Genomic DNA, 25,154 nt, shown 5'->3' with positions numbered 1-25,154 from the left:
TGTAGATCACAGAATACTGCTAGACAGGTTGGAAAATAAGGCAGGACTTTCCCGGGCAGTCCTTGAAAACGGTTCAGGTCTTATTCAGTAGGCCGGAGTTACTTTATCAACACTGGCAGTTATGAACCTGATAAAGTGGCTATGACATGTGGAACCCCCCCAGGGATCTGTTGTCTGACCACTTCTGTTTAATCTCTACATGCTGCCTGTAGATGGTCTACAGAACAACAACACTGATTACCAGAGTTATGCAGATGATACTCAGACATATCTGGCTCTTGCGGCTCAACAGACTCACTATGTCATTGATGAGCAGAGCCAGAATTGTCTTCCATTAAAAAGGGAACAGAGATTTCTGTCTTTGACAACAAAGAGAAGAGCACAAGTGTCTGTAAACAACTCAACTCTCGCGTTCTAAAAACCAAAGACATGCTCAACATCTTGTTGTGTTTGAATAGAGTCAGATCTCACTTTCACCAGCCATTACAAAACAAGTACTAAAACAGCCTGCTATGATCTTTAAAATGCAGCCACGATCAAGTGTTTGGTGTCCCAAAATGACTGAGAGGCTCATCCATGCTTTAATTTCCAGTGGAGTGGACTACTGTAATGGTCTCTTAACTGGTCTCCCCAAAGGGACCATTAAACAGCCACAGCTCGTCCAGAATGCTGCTGCTAGAAATATATCTAGAACCAGGAGAACAGAGCACATTACTCCAGCTCTGAAATCTTTACACTGTCTTCCAGATGGTTATAGAATAGATTTGAAAGTGCTGCCAGTAGTGCATAGATTGCTGGATGGTTTAGGCCTGCAATACATCTCAGATATGCTTCAAGAATATAAACTGAACAGGGCTCTTAGGCCCTGTCCACACTTTACAGATTAGGACTGGGCAATATGGTTGAAATCAAATATCACAATATCTTTGACCAAATACCTCGATATCGATGTTATGATGATATTGTAGGTTTGAGTATTGGTGCTTTCACAAAATGTTTACACAATGAGTTTTTGATAAACAATCATCAGTCATGTGGCCATAATGACTTAGCGGGAAAAGAAATTAATAGAACAGTGTAGTAGGCTCAGAAAATCACATCATTTTACTGTAATGCAGCCTTTCAAACCGGGAAAATACAACACTTTCTGACAACATGATATCAAGATATCTAAAATCTCAGACAATATCTAGTCCAGGGCTATTTAACTACAAATTTAATTGGGCCGGATTTTAAAACCGGCCCTTTTTAAAAAAAGAAATAACTATGGGCCAGAAATTTTCAGCAGCGAGCAGCCTATTCAAAACTTTTCTTTTTTAATCTTTTAGTAATGACAAATTTGAAACAAATGCACATTCATGTAGTAATAGATAGCAGTGTTTATTGTTTCACATTTTAAATAAAAATACATATATTTTTAGTCACATATCTGACCCAGGCACATCACAAAGTGCAGAAACCGAAAAAAAGAGCTATCAATGCACAGAACCATGACAAGTGGTCATGACAGAAACCAATAACACCCTTTATCTCTACCAGTATCTCCCCCTTTCCCACACACACACACACACACACACACACACACACCTCATGTCAAGTGTTTGGGAAAATACATAGGACATAGTTTTATACAGTCTGTGGCAGTAACAGTATGGAGATATATTTGTGTCTTTATTACATGCGAGAAAATAAATGATATGAGAGGGGAAAAAAATGTTTGAGAGAAAAAAAAATAGAGAAAAAGTTTTCACACTGATAGCAAAAAATAATATTTGAGACTAAAAAAAGTTTTGAGAGAAAGTATTTTGTCATAGAATATAAAAAAAATAATTTGAGATTTAAAAAATAATTTCCAAGAAAAAAAAAAAACCTCAAAAACCTTTTTTTACTCTCAAATATTATTTTTTTGCTATCAGTGTGAAAACATTTTCTCTCTCCAAAAAAAAAATTGTTTCTCTCAAAATATTTTTCTTCTCTCTCTTAAAACCTAAGTCTTTGCTCTCATGTCAGGATTTTGCTCTCACTGGAAAATAATGTCATGGGCGGGGCCACATTCCTATTGGCCAGTCTCAATCGAATTGACAGCTATGTGAGGATCGTGTTGGGAGTCAAGTTCAACTGAATCATTCATCCACCATGGTCGATTCACCGGCATAGATGCGCTGCGTTATTTGGGAGCGGATATGCATATATAACGTTATGCATGTGTGGCCAAATGGAGAGGAGAGGGAAATGAACCGACAACACCACCTGTGGAATTGCACCCCAGGGAATACACTCAAACCTGTAGACTACTCTTAACAACAGAAGGTCACACAGATTGGTACACTGGTAAATATGGGGACAGGAGACGGACTTCCAAATATAACACAGAGGTCCAAAGCCGCATGAATGCACAGCCACGTTACAGTGTGCTTTAATCCGTCTGTGTGAAACTGCTAGAACAGCAGTGGAAAACGGAGCGGCCGCACTGGGGCTGGAGGCCGTGGATAGCCGTCCTTCAGGATGCCCAGCTGACGGCCCACGTCACCGTGCAGCCCCACACAGTGCGCAGAGGAGGAGAAGAAGCCACAAGCTGTGGCCTCAGCTACAGCAGGACAGAGAGCAGGACAACCTGTTAACATAAAGTTAACAGAACTAGCAGAAGTAGAAATAAAAAAAACAGAGTGAGCTTACCGGAGCGAAGGGAGCTTAACGCACAGCGCACAGCTCAAACCCAGTCACCGTCTCGCAGTGAGGAAGAGCAGACACCAGGCTTTTCAAAGTCCCCTCCGAAGCTGCACACAACAGGAACGGCCAACGCCGCTGTAAAGCGAAGAGTCACGGCAGCTGTGACACCATAATACGCTTTAACAGTACACAAACATTGCAGCACCCATGCCTACCTTATGAGTCCCAAGTTTGGGTACAGAAACCGGAGCACGACACACACAAAGCACGCCAACCAGAGCACGCCACACACAGCCCTCGCCAGGTAAACGCCAGGTAGAAGTGAGCGCGCCCGTGAGGGGAAGACGAGACCAAATAACGCAGGTGCCACCACTGCGCAATTAGGCTCCGACAACTGGAAATTAGACCCAGCTGATGCCATTTAAGGGCAGAGGTGTAGCAGCGCTCACCCTGCCACACATGGAAGGTTGGAAGAGAAAAGCACCGTAGTAAAGTAACGCTAATGGGATAACCTAGCTAGATGTAAAGTTAACACTAGCTGGCTAGTGCAGTTAATAACACAATCTCGCTAAAATAACGTTAGGTGAGAAAAGGGATTCATTATAGGAATGATTTTGATAACCAACTTGCTCTGCTAGCTACCCATCAATTGTGTGTGTCACCATCTTACCCAAACATTGAAGTCCCTGCTCCCAAATAAGGCAGCGCATCTATGCCGGTGAATCCACCATGGTGGATGAATGATTCAGTTGAATTCGACTCCCAACATGATCCTCACCTAGCTGTCAATTGAGACTGGCCAATAGGAACGTGGCCCCGCCCATGACATTATTTTCACAGTGAGAGCAAAATCCTGACACCAGAGCCAAGACTTGAGAGAGGTTTTGAGAGAGAGAAGAAAAATGTTTTGAGAGAAACAATTTTTTTTTTGAGAGAAAATGTTTTCACACTGATAGCAAAAAAATAATATTTGAGAGTAAAAAAAAGGTTTTTGAGAGTTTTTTTTCTTGGAAATCATTTTTTAAATCTCAAATTATTTTTTTTATATTCTATGACAAAATACTTTCTCTCAAAACTTTTTTTAGTCTCAAATATTATTATTTTTTGCTATCAGTGTGAAAACTTTTTCTCTCAAATATTTTTTTTTCTCTCAAACATTTTTTTCCCCTCTCATATCATTTATTTTCTCGCATGTAATAAAGACACAAATATATCTCCATACAACAGTCTTGCTTAAACAGCAAAGTCATTATAACTGGACTCTAACTGAACACAAATCCGGAATGGCAATAAAATAAATATTACTCTTGATATCACAATATTGAGTGAAGTAAACAAGTTTCACTTGAAGAACACAGATATAAGCCAGTATCAGTCATTTCCCTGCCCTCTGTGCTCCTGCCTCTGCTGCTGATGTAGGTAGGCTGTAGGTAGACTTCCGCCACTAAAATTTTAAGGTATGGGGCAAGGTACGCTGAACAGTTAGATACACACAGACAGCTTTCATTTTATTTTGTTTTTAACAATCAGCTCTTAGCCACACTAGCACGTTGTGCTTGTGTAAAACATACCAGTGCTGGATGAGAGACTGTGGACAGAGCAGACTGAAATATCTCTTTCTACATGCTGAACATGTGTATTGATAAAGTATTGGCATTCTACTGGCGGAAGTTTTATTGCACTAGAATAACAAGCCTAGTTGTCGTCAACTAGATTAATATTGAGTTATTTTTAATTCATCTGTATCGCAGCCTCTACTGTTTGCTGATTTCACTCAGTGTTTGTGTGTGTGTGTGTGTGTGTGTGTGTGTGTGAGGACACCGACATGCAGAGAGCAGGAGAGAGAGGCTGCAACATGACGATAAATTAAACCAAAACTTTAAAATTTAATGATAGAAGGGCCAATAATGTCAGAGCTTATTAATACCCCCCACATCCATCTAATATCAGTTCTCAGTACCCATCTCTAGCTGGGCTTCTCAGAGGTTCCTTCTGGGCTGGATATGGCCCGTGGGCTGCCGACTGAATAGGCCTGATCTACTCTCACATCACCATATCAATATAATATTGATGTACTGACCAACTCTAGGGAGCACTGGGGATGAGCAAGTGCACCATTATCTGTATCTGTATCTGTATCTGTTCAACCAACACAATTATCTCTATCTGTACTCAGAAGGGGCAGGATTTAAACCAGAAGTGTGTGGGATCTAAGTTGTTATTTTAAGCCTGAAATTGATATGGGTTGATTTGAAGTTGCTATATTCATTAAAAACTTATTTACAGAATGTATATTTTTGTTTATAAGAGTAATACAAGAGTAATAGATTGAACACAGCTACCTAAATTGGGGTTTTTCGTCATCAAGAGAGCAGATACTGACACATTTTTCTCGGACAATACTTGTACACATGAAAAAAAACATTATCTGTACCGGATACTCGTCTCATTTAAGTACATTGCTTGGTCTAAAGAAGGCGTTACACTTAAACTTAGTATTTCTACACCACTTCATGGATAGAAGTAGAGCCCGGCAAACCTCAGGTTACCTACATTATGTATTTTTTCTATTTTCACTTGCCTTTTGATGATATTATTCTGTTTTTAATTACTATTTTATAATTATTTTAATTATATTTATGTATTATATTCTATTTATGTGGAGCAGACTGAATTGCCCATGTGTACGAAATGTGCTAAAGGTTAAAGACTTGTGCTAAAGGTAATAAACCGCTTTTGTTGTAGTTAAAAACATCCTTGTGATGATTCCTATTTTTATACAGACAATTGCATCTGAATTCATACCTGCAGGATGACATGTCCCTGCTTTTGTGGCAACACAAGCCGGCTCATTTGTGAAGAACAAATACCTCCTTTCTGCTTTACTGACCATCTGGTTTTGGGACGCCAATAAATCTACAAAAAAATCCACTGCAAAATCCGAGTCATCCATCACTCTAAATGATCAAGATGGATAAATGCAGACAGCCAAAACTTCTACCGTAAGACAGTTAATTTATCATGTGACCTGATTAAAATTTTTGTGACACTTGTAATGTCTGCATCTGAGGTTACATGGAATATCTCCCATAATCCTCTTGTGCTTTGGTGTGTTTGGCTGCCAAACAACAAGGACACTTTAAAAACAACAGCTTTCTTGCAATTTTCATAATTAAAGCCTCTGAAAACATAACAGCAAAAGCAACTGTGTCTAGACTCTACAAGAAAGGGGACCTATTAGGCACATTTTCAGGTTCATACTTGTATTTAGGATTTTTACTAGAACATGTTTACAATGTTAAAACTAGAATTATCACCCCATGGTTGTATGCCTCCACTCATCAGTCAAGTTTCTCTTACAGTTTACATCCATGTCAGTGAACACAAGGATGCTTCACACACATCATCAACCCGGCAGCACAGGCAATTTAAATAATCAAAACAGTTTCAAGGTGGGCACCCAAGATAAGTGTCACCAATTCAGTATCTGATCAAATGTCTCCCTTTCTCTTCCTGAGATATGACATTGAGTAATAGATGGAAAAGTACATTTAATACAGAACATCATAATGTCACAGTGAAGTTGACCTTTGACCTTGTGGATATAAAATGCCATCACTTCATCATTTTATCTTATTAGACATTTGTGTGAAGTTCTGACATTATCAGCATAAACATTATTCAGTTATTTTGGATTTATGGCCAAAAACATGTTTTGTGAGGTCACAGTGACCCTTGACCTTTGCCCACAAAATTCTAATCAGTTTATTTTTCTGGGGGATCACACTCCTCAGCCTACCCGGTAAGGTCTATGCCAGGGTGCTGGAGAAGAGGGTCCGGTCGATAGTTGAACCTCGGATTGAGGAGGAGCAATGTGGTTTTCCTCCCGGATGCGGAACCGTGGACCAGCTCTTTACCCTCGCCAGGGTGCTGGAGGGGGCATGGGAGTTCGCCCAACCAGTCCACATGTGTTTTGTGGATTTGGAGAAGGCTTATGACTGTGTCCCCAGGGGCATCCTGTGGGGGGTGCTCCAGGAGTATGGGGTTGGTGGCCCTTTGCTAAAGGCCATCCAGTCCCTGTACCGAAGGAGCACGAGTCTGGTTCGCGTGGCTGGCAGTAAGTCGGACCTGTTCCCGGTGAGGGTTGGACTCCGCCAGGGCTACCCTTTGTCACCGGTTCTGTTCATAACTTTCATGGACAGAATTTCTAGGCGCAGCCGAGGGGTGGAGGGTGTCAGGTTTGGTGACAGGAGGATCTCGTCCCTGCTATTTGCGGATGACGTGGTCCTCCTAGCTCCATCGAACAGTGACCTCCAGCTCTCGCTGGGGCGGTTCGCAGCCGAGTGTGAAGTGGCTGGGATGAGAATCAGCACCTCCAAGTCTGAGGTCATGGTCCTCAGCCGGAAAAGGGTGGATTGCCCACTCCAGGTCGGGGGGGAGGTCCTGCCTCAGGTGGAGGAGTTTAAGTACCTCGGGATCTTGTTCACGAGTGAGGGTAGGATGGAGCGGGAGATTGACAGGCGGATTGGGGCGGCGTCAGCAGTGATGCGGACGCTTAACCGGTCCGTTGTGGTGAAAAGGGAGCTTAGCCAGAAAGCGAAGCTCTCGATTTACCGGTCGATCTACGTTCCAACCCTCACCTATGGTCATGAGCTCTGGGTAGTGACCGAAAGAATGAGATCGCGAGTACAAGCAGCCGAAATGAGTTTCCTCCGCAGGGTGGCTGGGCTCAGCCTTAGAGACAGGGTGAGGAGCTCGGGCATCCGGGAGGGACTCGGAGTAGAGCCGCTGCTCCTCCACATCGAGAGGAGCCAGTTGAGGTGGTTCGGGCATCTGGTAAGGATGCCTCCCGGACGCCTCCCTTGGGAGGTATTCCGGGCATGTCCAACCGGGAGGAGAACTCGGGGCCGACCCAGGACACACTGGAGGGATTACATCGCCCGGCTGGCCTGGGAGTGCCTCGGGGTTCCCTCTGAAGAGCTGACGGAGGTGGCTGGGGAGAGGACTGTCTGGGCTTCTTTGCTGAGGCTGCTGCCCCCGCGACCCGGACCCGGATAAGCGGAGGACGACGAGACGAGACAAGACAAGTTTATTTTTCAATCAAATTGGATGTTTGGGTCAAATTTGCAGAAATTCCCTTAAAGTGTTGTGGCGATATTACCTTCACAATAACGAGACAGATGCAAGGTCATGGTGACCTTGACTATTGACCACCAAAATCTGATCACTTCATCGTTGAGTCCAAGTGAACATTAACTCATACTATCTGCCTGAGTGACATGTTTCAAAATCGGGAAGAATTTGACAACATCAGCAACCAAGACTGCATGTTTCCCTGACATTAGCATGTAGCTACATGTAGCACTGTACTTTCAGCCAATGAATGACTGTGTATAGCGGCACTTTATCCCTTGAAAATCAATAATGAGAGCTTCTAAACACAACCACACATGTTCCAGTGGGAATGTGATCTAAATTTACAGTGGCAACCAAGAATACATGTTTCCCTGACCCTAGCATGTAGCTACATGTAGCAGTGTATGTAATGTAAATGCTTGCAGTAGCATGCTGGAGCAGATGACCATACAAGGAAAAATCTGACAAAAAAAAAAAAACAAAAATCTGATGTGAGCTTGTCTTGAAAGTAGAATAAACATTGGAAACAGTATTCAGAACAGTCTAAAGCCTGAGGTTATTGCACACAGGGATTACTTTTACAGAGGTTTAAACTTTGGTCACATTTATTATGACCATCTGACACTGTAACATTAAATATATGACAGAATTAAAGGGAAAGCATAATCAGTGCCCTTTAATGTCTTACAGCTGTGATCAATTTGCCACCCAGAACTCACTGATTAGCTGTAACTGTACTTGCTGATTAGATTCAATTCAACATAACTTTGATTGTTTTTGTTTCAGAGCAGCAAATTTAAATCACACATCGTCGCCGCTTTACAGATCCATTATGGTTACAGCTTCGTTGAGAACGTTATTACTCAAAGGTCTGTAATTACATGCCTGGGCGCCTGGGCTGAAAATTGTCTGGTGGCGGTCTATTCCCGAGCCCATCACAGTATTAATGACCCAAGGGTGATGACGGTTATTAAATTGTTAGCAATGTGGAAGTTCAGTGTTGACAACAATACACATCTGCTAACCAAATATCTGTCCTGTGTGGAGGTTAAATCAAAAGGCAGATATGATATCAGCCTTTGTGGAACACTCATAGCTCATAACATAACACATCCACAGGAAACAACTCGTCCAGTTGCCGGATGAAAGTGACACAGTTTACACACAAACACTTCCTCTGGCCAGAAGAACTGCACCTATTACAGTATCCAACACTTTATCAGTGGTGATAGCTCTTCTAAATGTTGCTACACTCTGTGTCAGGGCGTTAAATTAGATGTCTCTTACAATCAGACAAGAAAAACTTGCTTACTGATTTGTTGTTCCCAAAGTCCCTTTTGTAGATATGGGAGGAGGTGATTTTGGCTCTGATTCGTATCTTCACACCTCTGTCCTTTTGGCGTCAGCACTGATATTTATTGCAGTTTGTGGAGTGGTTGTAATTTGTCAACTGTTAATGGTTTGATAATTGTTTTTTAACTGCAAGACTTATTTTTAGATGTAACGTAGGGTGAATTTTACTGGCCTGGACTACAATCAAAGTTAATTTGGAGAGGTCGGCAGTGAGGTTCAAACAAGTTTGCCTCCCCACTGCCTCATCCACTATTATTACTGTGAAGATAAAACAGTTGTTAATAACATTGTGGGGAAATCATGGACTGTAAAAAAGAAATGGACCAAGCCTCTGGGTCTGAAAAATGAAGTCAATAAGGAAGTGCCTTCAACTACTACTAATCTTTCTTATGGCCAGCAGGGGGCGACTCCACTGGTTGCAAAAAGAGGTTTGATTGTGTAGACGTCAATGAGAAAATGACTCTACTTCTCACTTGATTTATTAACTCAATAAACATTTTCCTACTGAGTTTATGGTCTCAATCATTAGTTTCAAGTCTTCTACAATACAGCATTATGTTCATTTGTGAATGATGGTCCCATTTAGAGTGAAATAGATGATAAATCGGTATGCTTTAGAGCGTAGCCAAAGACGGTGGACAAATCAAGACGGTTCACTGCGAGTCAGTTTCCTGTATCAGTGTCATGTGGGGTTCGCGACCACCACGCCCCTTTAGGAGACTAACAGCAGGTCCTGAGTGCATTGACTTCAGTGGGAGAAATGAACGTGATTACAGATTATGGCCGATTCTTTTGCCCCATAGTCACAGAAGCAAATATTGGAACCATTTATCATAAGCCACATATCTTCAGAACATTCCGACACCAAAATGGCAAATTTCAGACGGACAAATCAGGAGAAAATTTACTTTGTTCAAGACCTGTCTCTGTCTCAACAACACACTCTCGTGAGATCTGGCAACAGATATCTCCTCTCTGGTGCTGAAATCAGTGCAGTTTCACCAAAGAAAGAAAAATATATTTTCCAGCGGATATCTTGGTTACAACATGATTGAGCTAGCAAAGCAGTCTTGTGTTGCTATGTGTGGTATTTATTCAGTTTTGGGAAATCACGATATCTAGAAAGCATCAGTGGCTGCAGCTGACAGGGACAGCTAACAGCAGCAGCAAAGCTAACATCAGGACGTCATCTGTTAAAAGCCTCCCGTTGTCGGATACGCCATGAAACTACTCCAGTTAGCTCAATCGTGTTGTAACTAAGACATCCACTGGAAAAAATATTTTTTTCACGGACTGTTTATTTACACACATGTTGACAGAAGCGAGGTTGGGGATACTCGTCTTTGACTGGCGGTTCTCCATCGTCTTTGATTGGAGTACGGGGGACAACGCCTACTTAGGAGACCGGAAATGTATACCATTTCATACAATGGGAGTATATTGTAGATGGGCCATCTTGTAGTAATCCAGTATCTTTGGCGTAGCTACCTTGTGATTGACAAGTCACAACCATGGTGACCTGTCAGTCAGGATAGAGGTGTAGTGAAGCGTATCCTCTCCAGCTCCACCTTCTCATCCAAATATGGTCACTTCTTGCTCCAAAATAACCAAAAGGGTGATGGCCAAAATGCCAAACTCAAGGCATTAAATTGGTAGTCCACCACCAATGCGTGATGTCACGATGGGGCTGGGCAATATAACGGCTACATACAATATATTGATATTTTTTTCGAGCAAGATATAGATTAAGACAACTCCATTTATATTAATATAGGGTCAAGTTACGTTACATAACGCATGTTGCACATGCTACGCTAAATCAGCCTGTAAGATGACTGAAATTATGGCAGTAGCACACATGCAAACCAGTGCTGCACTGCATGTGTGGGAGACAGAGCTGCTCCCTGTTTTTGCATTTTATTTTGATCACATTCTGTTTTTATGAAAGTACCTGTGAGATCTCAAATGTGGCTTTGACTTGAAACTTAACATGTAGCCCATGTATATATATATATACATACATATATATATATATATATATGTGTATTGCCATTCAGCCTGAAAATACCAAGATATGAATTTTTGTCCATATTGAATGGCAATACACATATACATATATATATATGTATATGTGTATTGCCATTCAGCCTGAAAATACCAAGATATGAATTTTTTTCCATATTGCCCTGCTCTATGTTATGGTGGCTATGTCCACCTCGTTTATGCAGTCTATAGGGCTGCACGATAATGGCCAAACTAATAATCACTATTATTTTGATTAATATTGAGATCACAACTATTATTACAATTATTCTTTAAATTTAGAGACAAAATATTTTTATTGACCTGTCACATTTAAATAAACAGAGCACTGCTTTCACTTCCACATTGTGCTACTTTCCTGCTAATGTACAAATCTTTGCAGCAGCACAGACTTAAATAGGATTCTTCACCTTAACTCAGTACATCTCCAAAAAGCAAAATATGAAGAAAAGTGTGTAGTGGACACACATCTTGGGCCAAATGGACTGCATTTACATGGGTTATTTCAGTCCGTTTTTGGTAGCTGGATGGATACAGTGATGTGCTGGATTCAGTAGAGTAATGTTATCCACATTATTCTTCTTGGCCTTTAATGCAGTCTTTCTCAAATGGTGTATGCCAATCCAGGTGTGCTGTGGGATTCTGTGGTAACCACACATTATTATTGCAATATTCAACTGGGCCTTAGTCTCGCCACCAGACAATCAGAGATCTCTGCCTTCTGATAGTCTGGGGACACTCATTTCTAAAGTGTGTTTAACACACTGGAGAAAACGGCCAGCAACAAAGCAACGCCTCTTGCATTTTTTTAAAAGGACACGCCCTCCCGGAAATGTGCGCTCCCCCTTTTCTCATCCACAAGGAAACACACAGAGAGCTTGAAAATGGATGCCGAGAGATTTAACTCCGTTTTATCAAACGTGTGCTCAGTCCACAAGATTGTGGAAATGAAGGACTTACAGTGACTAGCACAAGAGTTCAGCGAGCCACCAAAGGATTTACAATTGGTTCTGCAACGTAGGGAGTTTTCTTAAACTCTGAAATTGTATCCGCCCATCTAAACACAAAATCAGGGAGAAAGACATCAGTCTTTAGTTAAGCAAAGCGTCTAAAGACTGACTTGTGAGTCTAACTGGGCCTATAAAAAAAGTTATGAATGAATTTTTAATTGACTGTATCAGTATGTTGTGTGCACCCATTTCCCAATAAAGAAGTAAACCCTAGCTGAAGAAAATGTTATTTTAATTTCATTTAATTTCAAAAATCTTCATGGGGAACCTATTTGTCGCTGTTTGTGCGTGGGAATTATAAATGTGTGACACATCAAAAGCCCTGATTGGCAGCCAGTGTGAGAGATGATAACAACTGAAAGGAGACAGCCATGAGTGGGACAATGGATGGCTTTATTGTACGGAGCAAATTACAACAAAGCACCAGCAAAAGCTACCTGTCTCCTTTTTTCTTATTTTTATTGTCTCATGTTGTGATAAGAGGTATGTTATAGAAGTTGTCATGCACAGATATAAATACAGGTGTGCCTTGAGATTTTGGATTGCCCTTTGGTGTGGGCACAGAAAGTTTGGAAACCACCGCCTTAATGCATTCATAGCACTGCAGTTTGTGGGGTTTCTTTCAGGTGGTTGAACAACTTAGTTGTGTTGCTTTGCAGCGCAGACAACAAGTCTCACACACTCTAAATCCAATATACATCCAAAACAACAGATGATGATCCACGTATAGGGGACTAGCTCTTTGCCTTCTGCTCCAGATATTTAATTTTCATTTTGCTCATCTGCTCTCTGTTGTATATTACTCTTCTACTTTACTCTGGACTGCAGCCGCAATATTTAGAAAGGTTTTTTTTTACAGGCTGCTGCTGCAGTGTGCACGTCCAACAGCATGACAGCTGCCTGGCTGTTAGTTTAGGAAGAGCTTGATTTAATATGCAGCAGAGTTTTCTATGAGCGAAGCACATATTATAAATGTCAATATCACAGTCGATCATGGTTATTTAATTGCAGCAAGCCAGAATTGAAATAACTGATTAATTATGCAGTCCTAACAGTCTGTGGGGGAAATGTTACTCTGAGGTTTTGGTGTTCGGCCACTCAATAAAACCAACAACCAAGTTTCCAAATAAAGAGCAGGATTTTGATGATGTTATTTCAACTCAAATACATAAAGCTTCGTCATTACTTAAAACACCTTCTACTGTGCAACATGCAGTAATACTTAACAGACAAAGTGGCTGACATCATTAGGGTTTCTTACCTGAAAGTAAAAGAAGGCCTGGCCGAACCAGTAATGCATGATGGTGGTTTGGGCCGCGTCGTAGTGGAGTTTCTTCCAAATAAACTGAGCCATGAGCGTCTGGATCAACAGGCAGCAGCAGAGGACCGGCAGGTTGTGAGCACGAAACAACAGCGAAACCAACAAGACCAAGCCGCTGTAAATCTCCCATAATCCCCTGCTCTTCAATTTGGCATCTGCTGTGAGAATTTGGGATCGCAACAGGTCTTTGGTGCCCGTGAAGAGGATGCCCAAGATGAAGACGTAAACAAAGCGCGCCTCCACTGTTCCCCTAAAAGAGAGAGATTACAGACTTGTCATCTTTGCAATTGCAGCGAGGCAGTATTGATTTTTCTCTACAAAACTCCTCTTACAATATTCAAGTAACTGTGGTAAGTGACTCTGGGATGTGGATTCTGGCAGTCTCGCTGTACCTGTTCATGCATTTTGCAATTAAATATCAACAGATTTTCTGTTTGGGGACGTGAGGAAAATAATTTCACTTTGGACTTTATGTACTGAATGATAAAAGAGTGTCTTATCAAATAAAGATGACAACAAAAGATGTAAAACAATGGCCAAGAAGAAAATAAAACTAATTAACAGAACCAAAACAACACACTTAATAAATCAAATGCAACAGAGCATAAAGCCCAGACGAAAGCTTTGAAAGAAGACAGAAAGTCTGCACATATTATCTCTGTGATACTGGCAGTTTGTTGGGGAGAGAGAAAACTTTGATAAATGGTGTATCTTAAAATAAATGGGCAAATATGACAGCAACAGTAACAGCAGATATGAAAAACAGTGTAGAAACTCAAACAATAGTTCAGATCTAACTGAATTAGTCATTGTTATATGTTTCACTCATTAATCTTGATACACAGAAAAAGTCTGGGACTATAAACATTTGCTAATATAAATAACAACAATCCAATGATCTGCAGTCTAACACACTGTATCTGTGGCTCCTGCATATTTCACTCAGACCCTTTGTTATAATAGCTTCTCCAAGTTCACTACTTTAATTAATTTCATAACCCCATCTCTTGTTAGACGGGTTTCCTTATATTTCTGTTACTCATAACCCTTTTTTCATTCAGTATGCAGTGTGTCAATGTAACATTAATAATTAAAGGTATGAGGCTGGAAGACAGAATGAATCGCCCGAGGAAAACAGACTTTCTCACACCCATCACTCTGTCTGTTGTACTTTCGGCATCGCTATCACTTGAGAAATATGGTATTAACATATTCTCAGAGCATTTTAGGGTCATATGACTTTCTTCGGCTGCTACTGATATCAAAATTCTCCCTTTTTAAATGAAGTATCACCAGCTGTAAATTGCAAGGATAACAACAGTGGCGGTGAAACAACCCAGACTATAGAACACTCTTGAAGGTCACAGAGGGATTTTGTAACACCTGACTTGGAATACTAAAACTTTTGGAACTTAAGTCTTTCTTTCATTATTAATTCAGATCTAAACTCACTGGCAGATTATAGCTAGAGTTGGGTCGCTTTCTGGTTTTGCCAGTCCGGCCTGGTGTACGAGCTTTAACTGGTTTAATTTTATGCAAACTGGCTGAAGTAATATGACAATAATTTACATATTATTATGTAGACCACAATGTATGTAGACCAGTGTCTGGCATGATGTGTGCAATGTACTGCTAAGCCCAGGCCAGTGTCAGCAACATGAAGGAGATCTAATTTCACTAAAGGTTGGAGAGGGAAGAGCGGTCCCCTCATAGTTGATCAAATGTCAGTCGACCAGAGAGGTCGGTCGTTTTTAAAATTTCATTGGTTGCATAGTCACAGACAACAAAAACAAACAAACAAACAAAACAAAAGTGAAACTCTATTAGGACTCATAACTCTATAAATCAAAACCTATTTGACTGGACCATGTGGGAATTTAATTTGAAAATACACACAGGAAGTTGCCACGCTCAGCAGTCAGACAGGAGTCACGTTAATTTCCAGGGCTGGTGCCTGCGGTTATTCCACAGGCTAGTTAATAACATGTCGGAAAGGAAATCCAAAGTGTGGGGTCATTTTGAGAAGGTGAAGGATGAACCCAAGATGATATGTAAACTCATCTTCATTGGTCGACTACAAACATGACATATCCTCTGAAACATGCCAGTAGCTACATGCCCATTAGCCACTTAGCACAATCATTACTGCTTTACAGAACGGTTTTGTATCTCTCTGTAATGTAGCATAGTGTTAACAATGTTACTGATACTATTCTTTCTCAGACCTTCAACTCAAACCATTGTGTTGTCCCGCCCAAAATATATAACTTTATAATTAAAGTAATATTTCAAACATGTGGGCAACTAGTTGACTAATGGCCCTAAATGACGACTATTGGTCGACTAGGAAAATTCTTAGTCGGGGGCAGCTCTACTAAAGTTCGTGTGTTTTTTGGGGTGACGAGAGGAGACAAAGCAGAGACAGACTCTCAAGAAAACTAAAACTACACCAATATGACAACATGTTGGATTTGAGGCCAATGAAAGAGGTGTCTGCAAGTGACGCAGAGCTGCTGTTGTGAGCTAAACTTTGGTGTAACTCTGTGTTTCTATTTATTTCTGACACTGGCTCTGAAAGTGCCACAATGGACAAGGAACGGCGAATCATGAAGACTTATCTTTACAATACCTTGTTATTTTACAACAAAAACTAAAAAAGGCGAGTCACCTGGTAAAACTTGGTATACCGGTCTGATTGGGTGCTTGTCTTAAAAACTGGTATGAAAATTTTCACACTGGCCCATCCCTAATTAAAGCCTGTATTTGTTCCTAATATGTCATATCAGTACTGTAGAGTTGGTTAAATTTGACCAGGGTGTCTACAGGTACAGTATCAGACAGCTAACTTTAATGCTTTTTAAGATCTGTTCAAGGCACCTTTTAATCAAATTTCACAGATTTTTGGACAAATCATGTTTTACTTATTTAGGCATCGCAAGTAAGCATTGCAGAAAAGTAGTATATACGTGTTCTTGTACAGAGGTAAGTGTTATGTAGGTATATGGTTATCAGAGTGAGGTAAGTCAGTAGTTTTTTAAAGATTTGTAACATTAGAAATGTGGACTTTTACGTAGAAAGGCTTCACTCATTTTCACAAAAAGAAATTTAAAAATGGACAAATGAAATTATAAAATGTTTAGTGTAATAATGTTTAGTTAAGTTACAGTCATTTTTAGGAACCGTAGACACCCTGTGGACCAAACGCCAATAAATGGGATTGATAAAAACTTGTTCTATTGCATTCTGAGTATTTCAAGGACTAAACTGCCTGATTCAAGAAGAGGAACATACTGCAGGTGATATTGTTGTTTACATTCCACTTACAGTTTTGAATAAAAAATTACACTGAATGATAAAAAGATTAAGTCAGGACAAATTAGGAAGTGTCAATGTCTGGAAGGCAAAAAACAACAAGAAACTTACAGTTAACATTATTTAACCATAGTTTGTCAAAAAAAATATTTCGTAAAATAACTGCAGTTTTATGTTTTACCCTTATGAGTTATTACTTTTACTAATATTGCATCAAACCACTCTCAAATCAATTTAAAGGACTATCGGTCTGTAATAACTAAAGATAACAATTAATTCTAAACATATGTCTAATGATCTCACGGTAATTGTTTAAAAGTTTGTTTACATCAGGAACATTTGTGAACACCGGAGTAAGCAATCCTTAATTCACACAAAGACACAAACAATTTTACAGTATAAAGCATGAAATATTTATCCAATATGAAATGCCCTGCACACTAATAATACTGTGGCTGATTAGACTTCTGCTTAGTTAAAGTTGGGTGGAGCTATTTTAGGAACAACATGATGTCACAAAACTTGATGGACTAATAAAAATGATAATAAGGCAAGTTGTCCTGCTTTACCAGGTGCAACAAAATTAACATTAACAGGGAGATGTCATTCAAGCACAGCACTAATTAGAAAAGTGCAGATCACTGCCAGGTGTGTCTCCAGGCTGTGTGTTCAGTGTGTATACATGACAATAGTGGAAAGAAGAGGAAACATTATGAAGGTTACATTATCAAAGTGTAAGCAGAGTAGACAGACCATGGAGACAAACCTTGGACATGATGTCTGATAAAACCCCTCCCTCTTCCCTCCCAAACAAAGAAGAGTTACCTTTCACTCATTTGTCTTTCCCTGCTCCCTCATAGTCCAGATGGTGGCAAGATGACAAAAGCATTTTACATTTTGTTCATCTCATATCATGCTCAACTTTAGTGGATCATAACATATGGGGTATGGAATTAATCTGCAGATGCTCCGGTTCAAAATGAGACCAAACTTTTCTCTGTATGTCAGTTTTTGAGTCACAACTAAGGCCAAAATGTGGCCTGCAACAGACTGCTTGTTGATAGCCAGCCAATAGTCAGAAAGCCTTTTGTCATGTGATTTTGTTGATCACTTGTGTGCCCTAAAGGCCGCCTAAGAGGAGTGAAGAGGGTGGGAGATCTTTGAGCACGCAGTCATGAAGTAGTATGCAAAATTAGATGTGGACAGACAGATAGACACATGTGAACGCATGGTCCCCTCTAGGCTTACGCCTAGTGGAGGTAATTAGGCAACATAAGTGGGAGCACCTGTGTGAGTGGACTAAGGCTAAAATAAACTGGAACTTCTGCCTATACAGCAGGAAAATGTACTGAGGATACTGTTTACCCGAGCAGTCAAGTTTGTTGTATGAGTTACTAAATCAGCACGATGTACAAACTGATGCATGTTTGCCTTCTTTTAATTAGAAGTAAAATTATTAAAAATAATGAAACAAATCAGACACTAGACTGTAATCAGAAGCATGGCTCACTCTCACAGTGTTTCTGCCAGCTGGCTCCGTACTTGTTGTGTCCACTTCAGTTTTGTCATTTACACTGTTTGTCTTTCTGTTGTCAGACAACAGAAAGTGTGTGCACGGTCATTTAGCTCTAGTTGGTTAGATCCAAAATTGTTTCAATTGGACTTGACCTGTTTTTCTCTAAACAAAGTCCCTCTCCTGACAGGTTTTTAAAAAACATTAATAATAATACCAATGTTTGTTTTTCCACATAAGGGTATGGTCACACATGAGCGAAATTAACACCGGCGAATATTTGCCTTGCGTTCACTTCCATTTCATGCAAGCAGATGGTGCCTGGCTGGCAAGCGAGTCGGGAGACGCAGGTGACTCGCCTGCAGTCACTCATGTGTGACCATAACCAAATAGTTAAAGAAAAAAACCTCTATAAAGGGGCTGGAAGCACATCTGCTCGTTCTCCGTCATTAAGAATTTGCTTGCAGTAAGTTTAGCTTTCTGTGAAAGAGTAGTGGTCCAGTGAAAGAGTAGTGCGCATCAAGGTGGCGAGTGTTAGAGGAAACACTGGAGAGATTCAGCCATATATGTTTTAGCCAGACCCAGATGAGGAGTCTGTTGTGCATCAAAATCAGAAACTACAAGACACATCAGAATGCTCCTTGCAGTTAGCATCTTTTATTTCTGTGTTGCTTGTTAGCTTGCTAACTTGTAGGGCTAACTGGCAGTGGCTGATACAGTACGAGTGATTGTGAAACGTACACTTATATCTGCAATGATGGGGGTTCTGGTAGATAGTGTAGGGAAAGGTCAGGGTTACATCCCAAAACTGCACACTCTACCATATTTGCTGTCAAAACATTCACTATGCTGTTGTGTCAAAGTCTTTTCCCCCTCAATATGTATTATGTTTAAAGGCGGATTTATACTTGAGCATCAGCTCTTTGCAGAGCCTACGCCATAGCCCATGCAAGTGGCCTAATCCCTTGTGAGGATTTATAGCTGTGCGGTAGTGTGTCTGTGTCACTCTGCAGTTACACCTCCAAAACACTAGTCGGCGGTGGGGTTTCTGTGAAGTGCTGTAAAGTTAAGTTGATTCAAAACACACCCAAAACATACATTAAACACACATTAAACATGGCTTAATAGAGACAATTTTAAACAGAAGTACATACAGTACAGGCCAAAAGTTTGGACACACCTTCTCATTCAATGCGTTTTCTTTATTTTCATGACTACTTACATTGTAGATTCTCACTGAAGGCATCAAAACTATGAATGAACACATGTGGAGTTATGTACTTAACAAAAAAAGGTGAAATAACTGAAAACATGTTTTATATTCTAGTTTCTTCAAAATAGCCACCCTTTGCTCTGATTACTGCTTTGCACACTCTTGGCATTCTCTCCATGAGCTTCAAGAGGTAGTCACCTGAAATGGTTTCCACTTCACAGGTGTGCCTTATCAGGGTTAATTAGTGGAATTTCTTGCTTTATTAATGGGGTTGGGACCATCAGTTGTGTTGTGCAGAAGTCAGGTTAATACACAGCCGACAGCCCTATTGGACAACTGTTAAAATTCATATTATGGCAAGAACCAATCAGCTAACTAAAGAAAAATGAGTGGCCATCATTACTTTAAGAAATGAAGGTCAGTCAGTCCAGAAAATTGCAAAAACTTTAAATGTGTCCCCAAGTGGAGTCGCAAAAACCATCAAGCGCTACAACGAAACTGGCACACATGAGGACCGACCCAGGAAAGGAAGACCAAGAGTCACCTCTGCTTCTGAGGATAAGTTCATCCGAGTCACCAGCCTCAGAAATGGCAAGTTAACAGCAGCTCAGATCAGAGACCAGATGAATGCCACACAGAGTTCTAGCAGCAGACCCATCTCTAGAACAACTGTTAAGAGGAGACTGCGCCAATCAGGCCTTCATGGTCAAATAGCTGCTAGGAAACCACTGCTAAGGAGAGGCAACAAGCAGAAGAGATTTGTTTGGGCCAAGAAACACAAGGAATGGACATTAGACCAGTGGAAATCTGTGCTTTGGTCTGATGAGTCCAAATTTGAGATCTTTGGTTCCAACCGCCGTGTCTTTGTGAGACGCAGAAAAGGTGAACGGATGGATTCCACATGCCTGGTTCCCACTGTGAAGCATGGAGGAGGAGGTGTGATGGTGTGGGGGTGTTTTGCTGGTGACACTGTTGGGGATTTATTCAAAATTGAAGGCACACTGAACCAGCATGGCTACCACAGCATCCTGCAGCGACATGCCATCCCATCCGGTTTGCGTTTAGTTGGACGATCATTTATTTTTCAACAGGACAATGACCCTAAACACACCTCCAGGCTGTGTAAGGGCTATTTGACCAAGAAGGAGAGTGATGGAGTGCTGCGGCAGATGACCTGGCCTCCACAGTCACCGGACCTGAACCCAATCCAGATGGTTTGGGGTGAGCTGGACCGCAGAGTGAAGGCAAAGGGGCCAACAAGTGCTAAACACCTCTGGGAACTCCTTCAAGACTGTTGGAAAACCATTTCAGGTGACTACCTCTTGAAGCTCATGGAGAGAATGCCAAGAGTGTGCAAAGCAGTAATCAGAGCAAAGGGTGGCTATTTTGAAGAAACTAGAATATAAAACATGTTTTCAGTTATTTCACCTTTTTTTGTTAAGTACATAACTCCACATGTGTTCATTCATAGTTTTGATGCCTTCAGTGAGAATCTACAATGTAAATAGTCATGAAAATAAAGAAAACGCATTGAATGAGAAGGTGTGTCCAAACTTTTGGCCTGTACTGTATATCAGCTTCATTATAACTCGCAGCATTCACAGACAAAGGAGTTGTCTTTTGCTGGACACATTTTCCCCACAAATACAACAGGGTAATGTTTTTAGCACAAGCCTATGGCATTTTACATTGTATAACTTAGCCTAGGGGCTAGCAGACTTTTCCTCTACCCATACAACAGCAACATTTAACAAACATAATGTTACAAAATTTGGCTCCATTACATCTCACAAAGTTCACTGACAAAACAACTTGTCTTCTAAAAAACATGTTTTCCATACAAATATAACATGCTAACGTTATTAGCACAAGCCTATGGACATTTCCTCTATGCTCTACCTCTTCATTGTCTTCACAATTTATTGTTTCTTGTCTGTAAAATAAAAGTAAATAAAAGTTTTGTTTCCATTGAGGAAAATGGTTTCAGCTTACAAAATAGTCAGGAGGTCTGCATCGCTGTGACGTGTACATTTCTTGGGTGGTGCATGTCAGATAACTTCGTAGGCTCTGCCTTGACGCATTCAACACACTCTGTGTTGACGCAGAGCCTATGCTGTAGGTATGGCGTTGATTCGACGCAGCAGTATACATCCCGCATAATATGAATGAAGTGGGCCAATATATTTGACAGTGATTGGCTTTTGTATTAGTTATGTACCTAATCTAGCTTGCCTGGTGTATGTTGGAATATCAGATTTTAGGGAAGTGTATAGACATCGCCCCCTCCAGTAGAGGAATGTGGAAACACCTCTCTAGTGAGAAAATTTGCACAGATACAATTCAGCATAGTCAAGGTCAGACCTTTTAGGGGAAACAGCACATTTTTGAGTGGAGGGAGACTTAAAAGAAGAAATACCAAGTTTCATCCTCAATAGTTAGGCGGCTGTAAGCTATGTAAGCTTTGAATTCATGTCAGCAAGATTTAATACAGAATTAAAGACGCGTAAGACCCATAATGTATGCCCTGTGAGTCTGGGTCTTAAGTCTGAAGCTACTACAAGGTTAAAAAAAAAGTTTCCATAAGGCTGCTCTCCTTCTAAAAGGCTTACTCTACAAAAATCATTTTCCAACTATCAATAATTTATATGCTTAAAAACTCCAAATTGAAGCTTTAAAGGAAAAGTGCTTTCGATTACGAAGGCAATTACATTTAGTCTAATTTCCATTTCAGGCATTCAGCGTATGGTCTCTTATCCACAGAAACTTTAATGAAAAGATTTTTTTTTCTCCCCTCAAATCTGCTCTTTAATTAACTTACATTTATTAATATTTGTCCAAAAAAGAGGAATGAGTAAATCAGCCTTTATAAAACAGAAAACAGACAACAAAAGAGTGGCAAGAGCTGCGGCTATGATAAGTTGTTTTTATTCTATTTCAGAATGGATGGAGGGGAAATAAAGAGCATTCAGAGCTAATGAAGTTTAGGGAGCTACACTGCGTTTTCAAGGAGTTACAGCCCGGGGAAACTGAGGCTTTTAATTGTATTCTCTGCAAACATGAAGAGATTAACTCAGCCAATAAGAATACATTGTTTTTTTATACATTCGCCTATTGACCACAGTGCTCCAGATCATATCTATCGTGCTTCTTGTAATTTTTCCAAACGGTGACATCTCAAATGCTGTTCACACATTTAGAAAATCTTACGTTCTCAAGCATGACATTACAAACACACACAATCAGGGCCTGTTTCTTTGCAGCAGGATGCAGTCAAAGCTGAAAAAGTACTACAGGATAATAGCTGACCCTGAAGGAGTTGAGCAAGTATTGAACATGTATTATTAATCAGTGTGTTTTGTGGAAACCTGTTCCAATAGGGGGGGAAGGAGCAGAGTAATATGTTCAATACAGCACTATTCTTTATTATTCACTACTCCCCTAACAATGTGGCAGGGATTGTATTCATCATTATTTCATGCAAAGGAAAAGTGGAAAATCCTGGCCTGGATTTGATTTTCATGCGAGGACAGTGATGGATTTGAGCTGCCGGGCTTACTTGTTAACGAGCGTGCTGGGTGGAAAAATTGAGAGAATTATAAACTAAGCTTTCCATCCGACATGTAGAAAAGTATTGTACTGTGCCCTTAACGTAGCTGTTGTCTATGCATCACACAGAAAGCAGGATGGGAAACACATGAGGTTTACATGTGAGACGTTACACGAGGCCTTCTTGTCTGAAACCTGTTCATTTAACTCGGAGAGACAACAGTGCTAATCCACATCAATCTGAGACAATAAAAACGGAGGCATGCGAAATTCTGAATGCTGGAAGGAATCTTGTTTACTTTGACATTTTCAACTCAGAAAGCAAAAGCCACCCTCCTTGTCTGAGCAATAAAGGCTATTCGCTGTTTATGTCATTTCCCCAATTGCAGCCCCCCTCAAAGTGCTGCAGTTACTTTAAGTGTCTCCTGATTATAGTATATCACACAGCACAGCTTTGCACCTATCACATCCCTCAATTTTTCCTGCCCTTACTTAAATGAGTCATTTAACTAAGGGGGATTACGTAATCGGTTTCCATCTGACTCTACAGACGAGCAGCAGGAACTGCAACAACACTTCACATGTCCCTGCCCTCTGATGCTGTCCACTTAAGGCACAGCTTGTATTACACACATCGCACAGCATTAACTGTTTCCAACAGGGAGGTGTAAGCGAGTTAATCGCCTGTTTAAGGAGCAGCATGTTACGATGGCAAATGCTGGGTTAATAATGCTGCATTCTTATTTGCGTCTGAAGTGTGTGCTTGGTGGCAGTGTGCAAAGCATCTTGGAACTTCAGTCTAGAGGGAGATTTTGTTCCAGACTACAGACAGTGTAATTGTTAAGTCATTAGTACTGAGCAACAATCCTATCAGCCCTCCTCAGATATGTTATTGTCATTTTGTATTGAGGAGTTTGTTAAAGTCCTCCAGCTGCCCTTTAGCATGCTTCAGCTCAGACCACCATGCAAACACCGAGGTCACAGCGGGCTCGCTGTTATTCCAGGACAATAACAACAAAGAGGCCAAAGTTGTTGTGATAATGGTGTTCAGCTGTGTCTTCCAGCACAGCACATTTATCTTAAAGAACAATGCTAAGAGTGCATTTTGTTATTTTTGGCATTATTTGTTGAGAAAACATGTGGATCTACAGCCCTGAAACATAACAGAAATCTTTCTAGATAGTGCCACGATCAGATTAATAAGATGAGGCAGGTCATTAAACGTTCAATAAAGCAGACACAGTAACACCATATCCTGAATGTATTCATTAATCAATGAATCAAAGCATATCTAGTCAGGTTCATAGGAAATGACTTAATAATATGTCCAAAATTGCATCACTCACACTGATTCTGTCTGGTATTGCTTTTTATACTAAATATTTGATCATATTTTTATTTAATGGATGATCAATATTGTTTCAGAAATTACTGTGTCGGAAATCATTTCCTCAATCATCATTCCCTTTATAATGGACACTCAATAGTTTACTCTAGATTCAGCTTTAAATTGAGATATCAGACATTGATGAATCACTGTCATTTCTTACGTCTGTGATTTTTGCATCTTTAAATGCGATGCACTGCATTGTGGGATTGTTAGCAGACACACGTGCACATGCTGTAAACACAGCTTCGTACATTCACGCACCAATCAAAATTTACCAATGTTTGAATCAAAGAACTGAAGATAGTCATGGAGTTGTCATTCAAATCTGATGAAGCCACACACAGTGTCCTGATAAGGCAGATGAGCTGAGATTTTTAAATATTAAAGGGACAGTTCACCCAGAAATCAAAAATACATATTTGTCCTCTTACCTGTAGTGCTATTTATTAGTCTAGATTAGGGGTGGGCGATATAGCCCTAAAATAATAATGATATTTTTGACGATGTGAAAAAAATGAATATTATCTATTTAAGAAAATAGAACTGCAGCGCAAGTGATGTAGTTTTACATGTCAACCCCAACAGTTTGCCTTCAAATATTCAGTAAAAACTAAACAAAAATGATATCTCATTTCTTTAGTTTGTAA

The 25,154-nt window shown here is 40.4% G+C and overlaps 1 protein-coding gene across 1 annotated transcript in view; it reads right to left on the bottom strand.

Annotated features, from left to right (window-relative positions):
* The window catches only part of pigg (phosphatidylinositol glycan anchor biosynthesis class G (EMM blood group)), a 111,256-nt gene that overhangs the window by 18,683 nt on the left and 67,419 nt on the right, over positions 1 to 25,154 (bottom strand). Inside the window, exon 11 of the mRNA XM_033633792.2 lies at positions 13,474 to 13,783. Within this exon, the coding sequence (XP_033489683.1) occupies positions 13,474 to 13,783 (310 nt within the window). The remainder of the gene's footprint in view (positions 1 to 13,473; positions 13,784 to 25,154) is intronic.

This window comes from Epinephelus lanceolatus, chromosome 7, assembly GCF_041903045.1.
Source record: "Epinephelus lanceolatus isolate andai-2023 chromosome 7, ASM4190304v1, whole genome shotgun sequence".
NCBI lineage: Eukaryota > Metazoa > Chordata > Actinopteri > Perciformes > Serranidae > Epinephelus > Epinephelus lanceolatus.
This window is presented reverse-complemented; position numbering and strand designations above follow the sequence as displayed.